At 38.2% G+C, this 19,391-nt stretch overlaps 1 protein-coding gene across 1 annotated transcript; it reads right to left on the bottom strand.

Moving 5' to 3' along the window:
• Nucleotides 1-9,941: 9,941 nt before the first annotated feature.
• Nucleotides 9,942-15,498, bottom strand: C6H9orf40 (chromosome 6 C9orf40 homolog). Its single transcript, XM_030876995.3, has 2 exons — nt 14,786-15,498; nt 9,942-10,517 (listed from the first exon to the last, which is right to left on the bottom strand). Exons 1-2 carry the CDS (start codon nt 15,212-15,214, stop codon nt 10,359-10,361), a joined length of 588 nt encoding a protein of 195 aa, XP_030732855.1. The 5' UTR covers nt 15,215-15,498; the 3' UTR covers nt 9,942-10,358.
• Between the last annotated feature and the right edge of the window lie 3,893 nt (nt 15,499-19,391).

Genomic DNA, 19,391 nt, shown 5'->3' with positions numbered 1-19,391 from the left:
CTGCAAATCAATCAATGTGATACACGACATTAACAAAAGAAAGGATAAAAACCACATGATCATCTCACTAGACACACAAAAAAAGCATTTGACAAAATTCAACACCCACTCATGATAAAAACTCTCATCGAAGTGGATACAGAGGGAATATATCTCAACATAATAAACACCATTTATGAAAAACCCCAGCTAACATTATACTCAATGGTGAAAAGCTGAAATCCTTTCCTCTAAAATCAGGAACAAGACAGCAACATCCACTCTCCCCACTTTTATTTAACATAGTATTGGAAGTCCTAGCCACAGCAATCATACAAGAAAAAGAAATGAAAGGCAACCAAGTTGGAAGAGAAGAAGAAAAACTGTTTTCATCCCAATATTATTAGAACTAATAAATGAGTTCAGCAAAGTTGCAGGATACAAGATTAATATACAGAAATATGTTGCTTTTCTTTTTTTTTTTAAATTCATTTATTCGTTTTGGTGCATTGGGTCCTCGTTGCTATGCGCAGACCCTCTCTACTCTTCATTGCTGTGTGTGCACCTCTCACTGCGGTGGCCTCTCCTGCCATGGAGCATGGGCTCTAGGCATGTATGGGCTCAGTAGTCGCAGTCTGTGGGCTCCAGAGCACAGGCCCAGCAGCAAGGGCTCACGGGCTCAGCCGCTCCGCAGCATGCAGGATCCTCCCAGACGAGGGATCGAACCTGCATCCCCCACACTGGCAGGCGGACCCTCAACCATTGCCCCACCTGGGAAGTCCCTATGTTGCTTTTCTACACACTAATGACTATGAACTATCAAATGAACTATCAGAAAGAGACAGCAGAAAAAATTCTATTTAAAATTGTTTATCAAAAGAATAAAATAACTAGGAATGAACTTAACCAAGGAGGTGAAAAACCTATACTCTGAAAACTATAAGACACTGATGGAGAAAACTGAAGATGATACAAACAAATGGAAATGCATGCCATGTTCATGGACTGGAAGAATTAATATTGTTAAAATGTGCATACTACTCAAAGCTATCTACAGACATTTTTCATAGAACTAGAACAGATAATCCTATGGATAATCCATACGGAACCACAAAAGTTGCCAAAGCAACCCTGAGAAAAAAGAACAAATCTGGAGGTATCATACTCCCAGAGTTCAGACTATACTACAAAGCAACAGTAATCAAAACAGTATGGTCTGGCACAAAAACTGACACATAAAGCAATGGAACAGAATAGAGAGCCCAGAAATAAACCCATGCACTTATGGTCAATTAATCTACGAGCAAGGGGGCAAGAACATACAATGGATAAAAGACAATCTCTTCAATAAGTGGTGCTGGGAAAACTGGAGAGCTACATATAAAAGAATGAGATTCGAATATTTCCTCACACTATATACAAAAATAAACTCAAAATGGATTAAAGAGCTAATTGTAAGACCTGAAACCATAAAACTCCTAGATGAGAACACTCTTTGAAATAAATCATAGCAATATTTTTTAGACCTGTCTCCTAAGGCCAAAGAAACAAAAGTAAAAGTAAACAAATGGAACCTAATTAAACGTAAAAGTTTTTGCACAGCAAAGGAAACCATTAGCAAAATGAAAAGACAGCCTACTGACTGGGAGAAAATAATTGCAATTGATATGACCAGCAAGCGGTTAATATCCAAAATATATAAACAGATCACCAACTCAATATTAAGAAACAAAAAAAAGAAACCACCAATCAAAGAATGGGCAGAAGGTGGTTTGTGACCACCTAGAGGGGTGGGATAGGGAGGGTGGGAGGGAGGGAGATGCAACAGGGAAGAGCTATGGGAACATATGTATATGTATAACTGATTCACTTTGTTATAAAGCAGAAACTAACACACCATTGTAAAGCAATTATACTCCAATAAAGATGTTAAAAAAAAAAAAAAAAAAGAACGGGCAGAACACCTGAATAGACATTTTCCCAAAGAAGACATACAGATGGCCAACAGGCACATGAAAATATGCTCAACATTGGTAATCATCAGGAAAATGCAAATCAAATTCTCAATGAGATTTCACCTCACACGTGTCAGAATGGCTATCATCAAGAAGTCTACAAATAATAAATATTGGAGAGGATGTGAAGAAAAGGGAACACTTATCCACTGTTGATGGGAATGTAAATTAGTGCAGGCACTATGGAAAACAATATAGAGGCTCCTCAAAAAATTAAAAATAGAACTACCATATGATCCAGCAATTCCACTCCTGGGATATATCCAGAAAAAACAATAACACTAATTCAAAAATGTACATGCACCCCAGTGTTCGTACCAGCACTATTTACAATAGCCAAGACATGGAAGCAACCTAAGTATCCATTAACAGACAAATGGATAAAGAAGATGTAGTATATATATGCAGTGGAATATTACTCAGGTATAAAAAAAGAATGAAATTTTGCTATTTGGAGCAATGTGGATGGACCTAGAGAATATTATGCTTAGTGAAATCAGTCAGACAGAGAAAGAGAAAGACTTTACATTATCACTTATATGTGGAATCTAAAAAATAATACAAACGAATATATATATCAAAACAGAAACAGACTCACAGATATTGAAAACAAACTAGTGGTTACCAGAGGGGAAAGGGAAGGGGGGAGGGGAAAATTAGGGGTATGGGATTAAAAGATGCAAACTACTGTGTATAAAACAGATAAGCAACAAGGCTATATTGTATAACATAGGGAATTATAGTCATTATCTTTTAATAACTTTTAATGGAGTACAATCTATTAAAATACTGAATCATTATGCTGTACACCTGAAACTAATATTGATTGTAAATCAACTATATTTCAATACAAAAATAACTTTCATATTCTAACATCTGTCTCATCTTGGAATTGGCATCTGTTGATTACCCTTCCCTGTAAATTGATCACATTTTCTTGATTGTTTGCATATCCTGAATATTATGTTGTAAGATTCTGGGACTTTTTAAAAACCTCTAGAGGATGTTGATTTTTTTTTTTTTTAAACCAGGCACTCAGCCCAGTTAGGTTCAGACCATACATTCTGTCTCTTCTGTGGGTACAGCTCTAAGGTCAGTTCAGTTTTCAAAGTCCTGGCTGTGCTGCTATGTGCCGGTCCCATGCATGCATCGCTCAGACATCAGTGAAGAAATTGGGCAGAAGCTCATACTGTTGTTTAGTTCTCAAAGCCTTTGCTATATAGCTTTCAATCTGTGCCATGCATGTGTACCTTAAGGATGAGCCTAGGATTAGTGCCAGTTTATATACAGAATTATGGGATCACTTACCCAGCTCTCTCATCTCCAAAATTCTCTCTCCTGCTCAAAGCAGCTCCCTTTCCTGGTCTTCTACCCAAAAAGTGAAGCTTCTCTCAGAATTTGGGCTGCCCATGCTGCCACTGCAGTTCTGCTGGGTGTTCACTCTTGGTTCAAAGCTGGGGAAAAGAGTAAGAAATAAAACCAGAAAACTTAATGCTGTATGAGTTGCTTTGCCAAATTTGACTTCTGCTTCCAATCCAGTAATGCTTTCATTTAGTTTTCAGAGACCACAGGTGTGTTTTAGCTAGAGTTTTGAGTTGTAATTAGTGGGAAAGAGAGAGTGTACTGAGTTTACTCCACCTGATCAACTCTTAAAGTCCTACTTTTTTTATTTTTAAGCATTTTTCTATATCATTAAAAATTCTTAATAACACTATTTTATGATTTCATTATCCTCTATTACACATATTTAAATTATCCATCAATTCTCTTTAAAGCTATTTTTTGTTTATTGCTAATATTTTGCTATTAAAAATAACACTACAAATAATAAGTGTGCATCTAATTTTCTGATTATTTCTTTAGGATAATTTTTAGATATAGAATTACCAGTTCAAATTATAATAAGGCTCTTAAAGCATATCATCAAATTGCTTTTCAGAAAGGTGTTACTAAAACTAAAGCATTATCTGCAACTTTTGCCAACTTATATAGAAAAATATTATAGTATCTTGTTTTAAATTTAGGACCACAATTGATTAGAAATGCTTATTTTTTATACTCATGTATATTTTTTCTTTTGTAAACTATTTTTTGTAGTTTAATGCATGTCCATTACTCATTTATTAGAATCATAGTTTTATAATAAATTTGTATGAATTATATATATAAATAAAGAAGAAATTACATGTCTACTTGCCCACTAGTATAAAAATAAAAACAACAGAACAAATCAGAAATTAATGAGATTTTTACTTACAGGGTTAAGTGACAAAGTAGGAAAAAGAGGAGAGTGAGAGTGGGGTAAAATATTTAGGGGGAATGACTTCTCTGATGATACATTTTTGTATAGTTCTGACTTGTAGAACTATGTGAATGTTTTACAAACTTATAAACTTAAAAGAACATAGATGGAAAGTCAAAACAAAACAGAAACAACTGAATCCAACTATATTACAAATAACTAACATAACCACTTTGAAGAGAGGGATGGGAAAATAGAATCAAATGAAGTACGTTTGGGAAACAATATTTTAATTGCATATCCAAAGAATAAAGACAAAAAGAAAAGTGTATACAAATATTTTGCTCTAATTAGCCGCCTACTTATTACAGAACTATGGGTTAGCAGTTTACAAACTGTTATATGTATTTGAGGACTGAGTAAATAAATATACTGTGGATAAAAAGCCCCATTTTCTCACAGTTGGAGAAAGGAGTTACAAATAAGGAAAGGTGGGAAGATAAAATGAACCCTGTCATGTTTATCAGTATGAATTCAAGTGTTTTTAAATATTTTTAAATGTTTTAAAAATCCGCTTAAAAATATGTATAGGAATTCCCTGGCGGTCCAGTGGCTAGGACTCCATGGTTGCACTGCAGGGGGCATGGGTTCGATCCCTTGTGGGGAACTAAGATCCCACAAGTCACGCAGCCAAAAATAAAAATAAATAAATAATTAAAATATGTATATACAGATATAGACACAATATACAGATACATATAGATATACATTAGTTGTATACACAAAATATATTTTATTGTTCTGTCAGCTGAGAGGACCTAGAAGCAATGATACCCAATACCAATGAGCAGATCTTGCACTGAGCTCTTCATTTCTAAATACCATTCTCTAATAAAGGAATCAGGGCTTTTTGGAGAAATAATTTCAGGACTAGGGTAGAGAAATTACAAGAGAAACATCTGTGCCAAACATCTTGTGTGAGAAGCTAAGGAAGTGTTAAAAAGTGATGGGGTCTGTATTAGCTGTCTATTGCTGCATAATAAATTGCCACAAACTAAGCAGCCTAGAAAAACAGAACAAAATTTATCAATTTATTAACTCACTTCTAAATGTCAGAAGTCCAGCTTGACATGTAACATTCTCTGTTGAGAGTATCATTAAGCTGAAATCAAGGTGTCAGCCAGGCTATGTTCCTTCTGAAGGTTCTGGGGAAGAATCCACTTCCAAGTTCATTCAGGATGTTGGCTGAGTTGATCCTTGAGGTTGTAGGACTGGGGTCCCATTTTCTTTCTGGGTTGCCACCAGGACTTAGGCCTTCAGCCTCTGGTGGTTGCTCTCAGGTTCTTGTCACATGTGCTCCCTCCATCTTCAAAGCCAGAGGAAAATTACTCTCATATTGAATCCCTCCTACACTTTGTATCTCTCTGACCTCCTCTCTCTCTAGCCTCTCCACCCATATTTAAAGGGCCTGTATGATTAGATCAGGCCCACCAACTCATCTCTCTATCTTGAGGTCAACTGTTTTGAGACCTTAATTATATTTGCAAAGGTATTCAAGTAGTACCTAAATTAGTGTTTGATCAAATAACTGGATGTTAACAACAGGGTCTGGGAATCTTGGGGCCCATCTCTGCCTATCACAGGGTCATATCATTAGAATACAAGATACAGCAATCAACAAATATAAGGTGTTATGGTATTACTATTTAGGTCTGTGGACTCCAGATAATTTAACAGCTGAAATTCTTGAAAACTGATCTTCCTAGAGTGTTTTCCTCAATCAACTTCAGGTATTGAGAGATCACTAATAGTTATCTATCTGTCTATCTATCCATCTACCTATCTGAAAGATAGTGAATACATGCATTTCAAGTACTGTAAAAGAAGAGAGATATGTATTTAGTGCCCACTATGGTTTCCCCACAGCCACCATATCATTTCACCCCAACTCTGCTCCTCTGAGGGAAGTATTAGTGTCCCCATTTTCTGAGGAGGATACCAAGGCTCAAACTGTTTACTGAGTAACAGAGTTGCCACAGCTGGCACTGATTTCCATCCAGAGACCTTGTAAATGCAAAAGTGCACTGCCAATATTAACCAGTATTCACACAATAATAAAATACATTTAAAAAGGGGAAGGCACAAGAGCCAACTTGAAGGGACTCCCAATGGCTAAACCTAGGATTTGTGCAACAAAATAATGATAGTAACAGATTATAACTCATAGAATAAAATATATACTCATTAGTCTATACTGATATAAACAATTGAATATAGAAATGAGGATGAAAGGAAAGCTCTTCCCTTACAGTAGAATTCCAATAAATAAATATACTAGGGATGATGGAAATAGAAAATTACCATTTGACAGATACCAGAGAAATAAGTATTTCAGGCAAGAATCATCAAGATTGTAAAATTTGTGGGCAGAATGAGAAATTTATATAGTTTTGAAGTATCTTTCCAAAAGATAATTATTAATTACAAAGGAGAAAATTGTAAATTTACAAGAGACAAACCTGGCAGATACCCCCTTGACCAAGTAATCAGTTACAATCACCAATAAAGAGACAAATTGACATCCCATGCCTCCTGGTATGATGCACTGAGGTTACATCACTTCTATAGAGTTCTTATTAAAAATGCATAATTATGGGAAGTAACAGACAAATAGAAATTGAGTGCCATCTGATAAAATAACTAACCAGAATACTCGTCAAAAAGTATCAAGATCATGAAAGGCAAAGAAATTCTGAGGAATTGTTTAAAGAGGACTAAGGAGGTACAACTAAATATATGACATGGATTGAATCTTGAGGCAGAAAAGGGATGTTAATAAGACAGAAAAGGGATGTTAATAAGACAGAAAAGGGATGTTAATAAGACAATGGTGAAATCTGAACCTTTCTTTTTTTTAGGTTTTTGACATATATTCTTTAGAGTTGTCTGAAGTCACTCTTTCCACGTCCTCATCAAAGTATAACAGAATTATATTGATGCTAATTTCCTCATGTTCATAATCATACTGTGATAATGTAAGATATTACAATAGGGAATCTGGGTGAAGGGCATACAAGTTAAAAAAAAAAAAAAAGAAAAACCTACTTTTTAATTTCCATCTCAATTTATCCACAATGCAATTTTGCCAAGTTACCTGAGGCTTACTAAATTAACAACATTTTTTTAAAGGACAAAATTATTTCAACTCTCTCTCTGTATATATACGTATACATACACACACACACACACACCCTGCATGTGTATATTATACATATTTAACATATATGTGTAAATGTTTACATTGTACTTATATATACACCTACATAAAAATATTAAATCTTTTAACATATTAACAGCAAGTGTTTTCCCTGAATCTTTATTTTTTTTGTTTTTATTTATTTAATATATTTTTGGCTGCGTTGGGTCTTCGTTGCTGCGCACGTGGGCTTTTTGTAGTTGCGGCAAGCAGGGGCTACTCTTCATTGCAGTGTGCAGGCTTCTCATTGCAGTGGCTTCTCTTGTTGCAGAGCTCAGGCTCTAGGCCGTGGGCTTCAGTAGTTGCGGCACACGGGCTCAGTAGTTATGACTCGCAGGCTCTAGAGTGCAGGCTTAGTAGTTATGGCACACAGGCTTAGTTGCTCCATGGCATGTGGGATCTTCCTGGACCAGGGATCAAACCCGTGTCCCCTGCACTGGCAGGCAGATTCTTAACCACTGTGCCACCAGGGAAGTCCTACCTTATGGTTTTGATGTTTTTTGACACACGCTTGAAAAAGTCATCCAAGCTACTCTTTGGATCTCCTTCACTCAGACACTGCAATGTGGTGTCCGATGAAACTTGTCAAAGTAACCACCTCCTATTGTTCATTTGGGGGACATGTCTTAGTCCTTACGTTACTATACAATAAATATAATAAAGTTAGCACATTTCCAATGTTTTACTACTGGATCTCTGTAACAAACCTTTTCTATATTCATCTTCAGGAAATGGTCTAAAATTGCTGGCATGACCCTCCCATCAACAAATAGGAAAACCCATTCATTTGTTCATGCAATATTTATTGACTGACTACTATGTGGCAGGCACTGTTCAGGCCACTAGGAAGAGCAGTGCACAAAAATAGACATCTTCCAAAAATAAAAAATGGACACCTTCCTACCCTCAGGTCAAAGAGAAAGAAGGAAGAAAGTTTATCCTTTCCACAGTACTTTAACTGCTTCTTCCCCCCGCCTGCCTGCTTTCTTTGCTATTTCTTCAATCCCAACTCTTAAACTTCTAGTAGCAATTTAAAGTGGAATGAAGTGCAACTATAGGAAGCACATTTATTCCAATTATGTTTTTTGTACCCATAAGATCATTATGAGAATTAAACAAGATGATGCAGGTACTTAGTATACTGCTTGACAATAAACATAGTCTGAGGTAGATACTATTTATTGTTTCTCATTTTACCAGTGAGGCATCTGGAGCTTAGAGATGAAAAATAACTTGCTTAATGTTACACAGGTAGAAGTGGCAGGCCAAGACTTTGAACAGTCTGACTTCAAACCCTTAATTATACAGTTTGTCTTCTGTTCTAGAATATTCTTATTAATGTCAACCCATACTTAAATCCTACAGTACACACAAAACATTGGTGGTTCTCTCTCTCTCATTGGCATTTATCATCTTTCCTAAATTTTGGATCTAATGTCATTAACAACAACAAAAAATATACAAGCAGGATGAGTTAGTCAATTACAAAACCAACATTCTGAATGCAATACAAAAGTTAACTTAATTACTAAGTTATTAGTAACTTAGTTACTAACTTAAACACAAATTGCTTACTTTAACAATGAAACTGTAATAATGACACAATAATTCAGTTGTAACAAAGCCATCAACAGAGCAAAATAAAAACAAAGCTAACGAAGGAGGCAGTGCTTCAGCTCAAGTTAGTTATCTCCTTTAAACAGGAAAAACAATCACTAGTCTAGTGGTTCTTGAACTGGCCTGCTCATTTGAGGAATGGGTGGAAGGAAGATTGGTGCTTAAAAAAATAGCTACACCACGGGCTTCCCTGGTGGCACAGTGGTTGAGAGTCCGCCTGCCGATGCAGGGGACACGGGTTTGTGCCTGGGTCCGGGAAGATCCCACATGCCGCGGAGCGGCTGGGCCTGTGAGCCGTGGCCACTAAGCCTGCACGTCCAGAGCCTGTGCTCCGCAACGGGAGAGGCCACAGCAGTGAGAGGCCCGCGTACCGCAAAAAAAAAAAAAAAAAAAATAGCTATACCCAAAGCCCACCTCAGAACAATTATATGAGAATCTCTCAAGAGTGGGGCTCATTTGAAGTGTTGTCAGTGTTGACAAGTACAAGTCTAAAATAATAAGCAATAAAGAGCATGCCCTCAAAGCAATTCAAAACCAAGAAATTAAAAAAATAAAATAAATATAAATTTCTTGCCTCTTATCCTGGGAAAAGGGGGAAGCACCTACTCATTTCTCTTTGTTCTTTACCCATCTTTGATTGCCCAAAGTCAAGTTTAACAAACGTTAAATACTGGAAGTTATGCAAACATCCTACCCAAATTAAAATTTTCACTACTGTACATTTAGAAAGCTCTTTTAAAACAATACCAGGTTTCAGAAAGAATCCCCCACATTTTAAGTTTGCACAGATGTTTAAGTCAGCTATTTGTTCAACGAAGAAGAGTCGATGAAATGTATTAGAAAGCATTTTATTAATAAGTTATTATAAAACAATATTTATTTCATGTACCACAAATTAACTTTTTGGTGCAACAAGAGGAATATCTGAATGTTTCCCATCTATTTCTAAAACTGTCACAATTCCTTTTTATAAGATATCTTCAAATTTAGAACCTAAACATAAATTTTTCTTAAGAATGCATACATAAAATACTTCTCCTATAACTGCACTATATCCTTGACAAATCCCTATTGGGAGGTATAGTAGTGACTGCAGGCATTTATCTTTAAAACAACTTTTCCTCATTTTTCAGGTTTGGGAATGATATCACATCAAGTACGGAAAATAACTCTTTTCCTTAAGAATACATAAATTCACTTAGAGATGTCTCCTCAAATTCAGAAAAACCCACTTCTTCAGCTCCTTCTGTCAGGACTCCATATCGATCTCAACAACTTCATTCTTGTCCTGAAGTGTTGTTTCTGTCAGGTTGTCTTCACTTACATCTTCAATGTCTGCCAGATCAATAGGTGGTAAAGGATTCCTCCAGTACTGGAAGGTGTTATACTGCCAAAATTCTTCATTGAGCTTTAGTGAAAAGAAGAGAGAGGTGAAAGTACATCAATGGTCTAGAAAAAATTAAGTTGTTTCACGAAACAAATTTTTTTCTGTTTTAAAAGCAAACTCACGTTAAGATTTTGCAGTCTTTAACTTTGCATCTTCAACAAATATATATTTTTAATTCTGCCTAATCAAAGTACTTCATGGACTCAGTCAACTCTGCATTTTCATATTCATGAATTGGTGAAAGTATTTCCTGTGAGTAGTTTAAATTTAAAAGAATTTCCTCCAAGAGCTTCTCTTCCCAGAATTTTCTTCCATTTTTCAACCAAAAAAATAATGCCTGAAGATAGTCTTAAAGTTTTTTACCTTTCAGTGAGGAAAACAATTTATTTAAAAAACACATGCACACATCTTAAAATTTACTTTTGGTCTTTTTCCTGATGTTTGGTATTTTAAGGGATTGACTTGATGTAGGCTAAAATATTTTGACAACCTTCTAAAAAGCATTAGAATAAAAACATGGTAAATAACAAGAAAATCTTAAACTGATCATTTTATTAAAGATACCATTTTGTACAAGACATGACTCAAGATACCAAAACTGATAAATCCAAGTGAATGCTGGCCCCTTCAAAATTCAACAGCTTACTGTAAAAGGCTATAAAATTGTTTCAAGCAACTATGAAGTGAAGTTGATATTCCAATGAAGTTCAAAACTGGCACAAAATTAAAATACTTTGTGCAAAGGAAGTGGCATTGCAATTACATATAGGCTTCCAAAGTGACCATTTTGAAGGTTAACATCTTTCCCAGATGGATATCTATATATCTATATTTAGTCTACTAAATTGTCTTTGTACTTTAGGTTCATACTTGCTATAGCAGCACTAACCAACAGAAATATAATGAAAGCCACATATGTAATTTAAAATTTTCTAGTAACTTCAGCTAAAAAAAAAAGTAAAAAAAAACAGGCGAAATTAATCTTAAAATTTTACTTGACCTAATAAAGCCAAAATACTATCATTTCAACATGCAGTCAATATTTTTAAAAATTGAGAAATTTTACATTCTTTTTGTCTAACTAAAAGTTTTCAAAATCTGCCAGGTATTTTACACTTCCAGCACTATTCAGACTAGGCCCATTTCAATGCTCAATAGCCACATGTGGCTAGTTAATTAAATGGGGAGCACAGGTCTTCTCAATAATAAGTTTATTCACTGCCTTAGACACTAAGGCTTAGAGAATTAAGAGTCTCTTTGGAATTCCTTAACACTGGGATAAAAATGTAATAACTCAAAGGATGCCAAGAAAAACTTCATTTTAATAAGTAATAGGGTTAAAAACAAGGACCTATTTCTCTGCCTTTTGGGAAAATAAAAACTATTGTTCAAATGATCTACTTATTAGAACAAACCAGAAAAGATCCTTAATGAGGTCAGTAATAACCTAGTAGCTAAGAGCACAGACTTTGCCACCAGACAGACCTGTGCTTGCATGATAACTCCTCCACCCATTAACTCTGATCTTGACCTAGGTCTCTTTCATCATTGGTAAAAAGCAGAAAGGCTCTTGTGCAAATTACAGTTTAGCACTATAAATGCCCAATATAGCTAGTTATTATATCCCAAGAAGCCTACGAACCAATATCACTATGAATCAAAATCACAACATTTCTGCTTCCTTTCTATTTAAAGTATTTAACAGCAAGGGTCAGCACTGACAGATTACTCAATCTGCATAAAGTGACACTAACATGAGAAAATACATGAATATTTATAGAAGTAATACCTGGTTTTATTTTAGTACTCCGGTTAAAAAAAACACCTGAGGGCTTCCCTGATGGCACACTGGTTGAGTCCGCCTGCCGATGCAGGGGACACGGGTTCATGCCCCGGTCTGGGAAGATCCCACATGCCACGGAGCGGCTGGGCCCGTGAGCCATGGCCGCTGAGCCTATGCATCCGGAGCCTGTGCTCCACAACGAGGGAGGCCACAACAGTAAGAGGCCCGTGTACCGCAAAAAAAACAAACAAACACCTGAAACAGCTCAAATATTCTGAGGTTCTAGGACAGAAAAATAGGTATCACGATTCTGCCTAGATTGCATCTTCAATATAGAAAGGACATATTTGAGGAAATTCTTCCCAAATGAGATCCCAAGGGTACGGGTAGGGACTTAAGCTCTATTCTGAGCAAAACAGGAACCAGGAAGACATTTGCTTCATGAAGTGAAAAAGCTTTTTAACTTCTACATGTTTTTGCTATATCCTATTTTCCCTTGGCTGTAAGACCCTTAAAACAAAAACCATGCATCTTTGGTGGCAGGAAAGAAAGAGGAAAGCTGGAGAAAATTAAGTTTGCACAAAGAAGCAGCTCAAGGAACAGAACAAAAGAAATGAACATGAGGGTTCCTGGGCTTTTGCCAAAAGAGAACAGGGGACTAGTCTTGATGAAGAAGGAACCCCTAGAGCCAAGCTTGTTCCCTGTCACAGGCTTGTAGTGACTACAAGAAGCAGAGAGCTGTCAGATGTGGTCACTGCTGTGGAAGAAGACACAGGTGTGTCTAGGAGATTCTAAGCAAATGTCTGTGTCAGTTTACTAAAAAATTCCTTTGCTTACCTGCCATTTCCACGTCCCTCTTATCAATTTGTGGCATACTGCAGTCAGTATATTCTGGTAGCAAAGACAAGCCTAAGTATGGGTCCGGTACCAAAAATGGCCAAGTTTTCAAACTACACAGTACTTATCTCCATACCAAATAGGTCTGGATGGCTGTCACTCTGGATTTTTGTTTTTTCAGGTTTTGCACACTGGTGTGACATGATTTAATTGGAAATTCTAATTCTTTATTCTACTTTCAAAACATAAGTGCTATCTAAAAGCAGTCTGAAGAAAAAAAAATCTAAATAAGGATCATGTTTTCTAAATTCCAAGAAAACTGGGGGTAGAAACATTTACAATTTATAGTTTCATCCAGAAATGCTCATCATAATGATTATATCTAAAGGATAATTTTTCATGACCACAGAAAAAGATCTTTCCCAACTACTGTATTTTATTGGCAAGGTGTCTGATAAATTCTGCATAAGATACTTGAGACAATGAAAAATGTGGGGTGGATGCTATGATGGAGTAATTGAAGAGAATTTGGTGAAGTCTGGGCTCTACATTTGGCTCTTCCACCCCCAAAGCTCCTGGTTCAACCCAGAACTGCCAAATCGCAGCTTGAATTCCAAAGATTAGACCAACGCTGCCCAATAAATACAAAATGCCAGCCACAAACGTAATTCGAAATTTTCTGATGGCCATATTAAAAAAGTAAAAGAAATAACTGAAATGAATTTTAATATAATTTATTCAATCCAATATCTCCAGATTATTTCAACGTGTATTCAATATACAATTTTTTGAGATCTTCGAAATCTAGTGTGTATTTTACTTTGAGCGCATCTCAATTTGAACTAGTCCCATTTTAGGTGTTGTGTCACATAGCTAGTGGCTGCCACACTGAATAGCACAGATCTAGACAGATCTTATGTGCAGAGATAGGGCAGGCTCATTTCCCAAGGAAGAGGAACTCTCCAAAGATCCTCATACAGACGGCTGATCTTAAGAACCAAATTAATTCTCAACAACGATCCTTTTTCATAGGATCGGATTTAAGACTGCCTTTTCCCAGTATACGGAGGCCCTTCCTCTCAACCAAAAGAGCTGTAACATGCCTAAAGGATGTCCAACTGGTGGCTACCACATTCGTCACCCTCTTTAGAAAGAAATCGATCACGAATTCCAGAAAAAAAATCATCGTTAAACCAAGGAAGACGCAATACATCTTTCTCTGACGTTTGTCGTTGAGCTTAACTTATTGCGGTTCACGGTCAACATCTTCCCAAAGTTCTACAGTCTGTCATGACCCACGCCCCTGCTTCCCTCTTGGACAGCACAGATGCTGAAGGTGCAAGGCCACGCCTACTACCTCACCCAATGGTCTGTCTCCCCAGACTTTAGCTTAGTGCTCTCAGCTCGTCGGACTCTCCCAAAACGCTGCCAAAGGTGGGCTCTGGGGCCCCTGGTGTGCTGCCTGGGGTGGGGGGTCGGTGTTCATTCTTGCGGCGAGGATCCCGGCTTTTCATCTTTTGGGGCGTCGTGACGAACATGAGTCTAGAGGGGAACGATCGGTTCCTTCCCGGGACGCGCAGTGCCCGGGAAAGTATGACCCTTTTTCCCCTCACCCCGGGCCCCGCCCCCCGTCCCCCGCCGGAGCGCCCAGCCCACCGCCAACCCCTACCTGGTGCGGTGCGGCCCCCCAGTCTCCCCGCAGGGACTCTGCGCGCTCCGCCCCGTCGTCGCCACCGCCTCTCGGGGGCCGAACGCCCCGGGGCTCCTCCCCCGGCCCCCGGGGCCGCACGGGCGGCTGCAGCAGCGGCGGCTCGCCAGTCTCCAGGCCGCGGCCCTCACGCTCCGCGCCGTCCGGAGCGCCAGTGTCCCCGCCGTCGCGGCGCTTGCTGGGCGAAACCAAAGGCTCAGTCATACCCCCTGCGTCGATTTTACGCTTTCGGGGCAGCTCCGGGACGCCGAGGGGCTGCTCGGGATGCGAGGCCCCCGGCGGCGGGATCCAGAGCGGTGGCCGCGGCGGCTCCTCAGGAAAGTCGCAGAGCAGGAGCCGCTTCCAAGGCACGTGGAACGTCAGGGGCTCGGCCGCACGCCGCTTGGCCATGGGCCCCGAAGGCTCGGGCGGAGCCCGCCAGGCGCGGGAGGCCGAGCGCCGATAGCTGTGGGGGCGGAGGGCGAGGGCGGAGCGCGCAGCGCGCTAGGAAGGGCGAGGACCGAGTCCGGGCGAGGCTGCGGCTGGAAGGTGCAGAGGGCGGAGGGGGCGGGGCGGCCGGTGTGGCCCAGCCCGCGCACGCTGCCCTCGCGACCGCCGAGGTGCGGCCGGACGCTGAGGAGCAACCACGAAGCGGCTGAGATTCGAACCTGCGCACAAATGTGCGCGCGCGCACTCGCACCGGCGAGGCGGAGTCTTTGGTTGGTGGAGGCTCGCGGGGCGAACTCCCGAGCGCCCCTGCGGCCGGAAGTGCGCGCCCCGGGGCGAGGCGGGAAGGCCGCGGCGGGTTTGTTAAAGGCAGAGTGGCGCTGTCTTCGGAGGGCGTGATTTTTCCTCAGGGGCGGGCATAGGGGTGTGCAAATCCCGAGCTTAAAGTGTATATGTTAATATTCCCTTCCTTGAGTCAGTGGCCGTCGGGGCGTCCCCAGGAGTTTAAAACAGAGAATTATACAAATTTGATAAATTAGTGTTAACAGGCTTTAGCGCTACGTTAAATGATTACGCAAGACAGACTGCTGAACGGGGGTTGGGGCTGAGGGAAATAGATAAAGCCAACATGCAAAAACAAAACAAGAGAAAACAAACCAACGAGCGTGTTTTGCAGTGGCTGTTGTGGACGGTGAAGTAGGCACCACATTCCTTGATCTTTTGAATAAAAATTCACTGATGAAGTTGCAGAGAAGATGCGTCGCTCATCTAAGGGCTAATCCTGGAGCACAGACCTCTTCCGACTGAAACCTAAAATTGTTTGGCTCTTAAATTACGTGGGAAGTGCACAGAATTCCCTGCTTGCTCTGCGCGGTGATCAAAAGTGAGATTCCAAGACCTTTGTTATTTCAAACTTGTGTGTGTTGTCAAAGAAAATGAGGAGACGATAACAACATATAAGGTATTTACCTTATATTTTAATGGTTAATAAAGACAGTAACCAAGTAAAGAAGAAAGTAAGGAAGAAAATTATATATAAGTGCTTTGAAGGGAGAAATTACTATGATCTTCTAGAGGAAAATAGTGCAAGGAAGATAACTGTCCTCTAAATGGTTGGTACTACCTATATATTAATTACCCCATGCCCCTATACCTCAAGGCTGTTGTGAGAAGATAGGGCAACCAGTTGTTTATTAATAAGCACAAATAAAATAAGTAGGGTAATAAATAGTAGCTTTTCTGTCTGATCTTTCCATTTCCTCTTGTTTTCCTCTCATCCCCGCGTCCCCCTCCCCTCTGGCAACCACCCGTTTGTTCTGTGTATCTATGACTACTTCTCTTAAGTTTGCTCACTTGTTTTTTAGATTCCACATATAAGTAAAATGATACAATATTTGTCTTTCTCTGAATTACTTCACTTTTCATAATATCCTCTAGGTCCATCCATATTGTTGCAGATGGCAAGATTTCATTCTTTTTCATAGATGAGTAATTTTCCATTTATTTTATTGATATTAATATTATATATATATATGTATGAATATATCACAATTTGTTTCTCCATTCACTGATGATGGACATGTAGGTTGCTTTCAGTTTGGGGCTATTACAGATAAAGCTGCTGAGAACATTTGTATGGACATAGGCTTTTTTTCTCTTGGGTGAATAAATACCTAGGAGTGGAAAGGCTGGATCACATAGTAAGTGTGTATTTAACTTATTAGCAAACTGCCAAACTGGTTTCCAAAGTGGTTATACCATTCTACATTGCCACGAGCAGTGTATGAGAGTTCTAGCTCCTACACATTCTCTCCAACAGTTGGTTTAGTCAGACTTTAATGTTAGTCTTTCTAAATAAGTATCTCATGTATCCCATTGTAGTTTATCCCTTTGCATTCCCCTAATGACTAATGATGTTGAGCATCTTCTAAGTGCTTACTTGCTATCTGTATATCGTCTTCACATTTTGACCAATTTTATTTTTGCCCTATTTTATTTTATTTTTGCCCAATTTTAAAATTGGGTCATTTGCTTTCTTATTTTTCTTATTTCATATTTTTATGCATGTAATCATATTTCATTCATTTGTATTAAGTATAGCATTCCATCATATGAATCCACTTCATTGTTGATAAACGTTTGTTTTTTCAGATGTTTGCAGTTACAAATAGTGTGCTATGAGCATGCTTGTTCATAATTTCTAAGGCACATGTGCAAGAATGTCTCTACAGAGTGGAATTACTGAGTTGTAGAATATGTTTAACTTCACCTGGACTAGGTAGTGCCAAAGCTTCCCAAAGTGCTTTTTACTAGTTTATCATTCTAGTAGAGGACAAGAGATGCCTTTTTGTCGCATCCTCACCAGTAAACTGAGTATGGTCTTACCGGAGCAGTGTGATATGGTATCTCATTGTGGCCTCAGTTTGTATTTCCCCAGTGAAATTGGACATCTTTTTATATCGTTTATGGACCATTCCTGGAGCAATAATCCTGGCTCTTTACTGTGCATGGTGTCTTGTTGAACAAGTTCTAAACTTAAATGTGGTTTAAATTATGTCTTTTCTTTGTCTAGTTTTTGCTTCTTTTTTGTCTTTAAGGCATTGGCCCTTTCACCACCACCTCTGCCTCAAGACCACCCTGCCTAATCCCAGTCTCTGCTTGGCCCAACTTGGATCTCTAGCTTTTTGTAAAAGGATTGTTAAATTCTTTGCCCTTTAAAAAAATTGGTTTAGTTGGGTTTTTTTCTGATTTGGAAGAGCTTCTTTTATATTCTAGAAAGCAATGTTCTTATGGGTAGTAGGTGTTGTAAATATTATAAATATTTCCTCCCAATTTGTGTCTTGTATTTTTACTCTCTGTGATACCTTAATTTTAATGTAGTCAAGTTTATCAATGTTTTCTTTTCTGGTTTACACATATTGCATCTTGTTTAAGAAGTCCTTTCCTGTCCCAGTTCTATACATTTTATGGTTTTATATTTTTGCTTCCACATTTAAATCTTTCATCCATGTGTAATTGATTTGTGTGTTTTTATGGTGTGAAAAAAGACTCAAGTTCATTCTCCTTCCCTGTATGGAATAACTAGTTTTCTTAACACCATATATTGAATAGTTGTCCTTTTTATCACTGTTATGCAGTACCTGCTTTGTCACAAGTCAAGTTTTCATAAATACACACAACTTTGGGGGAGTTCTCTATTCAGTTAGATTGGTCTATTTGCTATCCTGGGCCAATTCAACAGTGTCTTAATTACCATAGCTTTGTAATAAATCCTTGATATCTTTAGAGCAATCCTCCACATCTTGTTCTTCAGGAATATCTTGACTCTACTAGGCCCTTTGCTCTTGCATGTACAGTCATCTTGTAGCATTACATTACCCTTTGGAATCATAATTGCATTGAAACTATAGATCAATTTGGAGAGAACTGTCATCTTTACAATATGGAGCCCATTTCCTTCTCAATGGTATTTTATAGTCTCAAATTATTTAGGTCTTTTAAAAAGTTTTATAATTCTCACTGCAAGGAGCTTATGTATCTTTTGTTAGGTTTATTCCTATGCACTTTATAGTTTTTGTAAATAGTTTTTCCCCCCACACCATACTTTTTTTTTCTCCAACATTTTGAGTTATTACTCAGTTGTTACTCCCGCACTGTCTTTAAAAAATTAGTTTACTCCAAGTTTTATATAGTACCAGATTCATTGCTTCAAGGAATTTATCCATTTCATTCCAGCTGTCAAATTTGTTGGTGTAATATTTTCTATTTTCTGTTTCCTTGATTTCTACTTAATTGGGGTTTACTTTGTTCTTCGTTCTCTAGGTTCTTTTGATTTAACCTCTAGCGTCATTGATTTTAGCCTTTCTTCTTTTCTAATATAAACATTTAAAGCTATAAATTTCTCTGTAGCACTTCTTTATCTGCAGCTGCCCAAATTTTGCTGTTACATTTTCATTATCTTTCAGTTTGAAATACTTTCTAATTTCCCTGATTTCTTTTTTGACCTATGGATTATTTCAATGTGTTAATTTTTCAAATATCTGAGATTTCCCTAAATATCTTTTTCTTATTGATTTCTAGTTTAATTTCATTCCTTTAATTCATACTGTGTGTAATTTTAATCCTTTTAAATTTATTGAGA

This window comes from Globicephala melas, chromosome 6, assembly GCF_963455315.2.
Source record: "Globicephala melas chromosome 6, mGloMel1.2, whole genome shotgun sequence".
NCBI lineage: Eukaryota > Metazoa > Chordata > Mammalia > Artiodactyla > Delphinidae > Globicephala > Globicephala melas.
The sequence above is the reverse complement of the archived record's forward strand: the minus strand, read 5'-3'. Positions and strand labels throughout refer to the sequence as shown.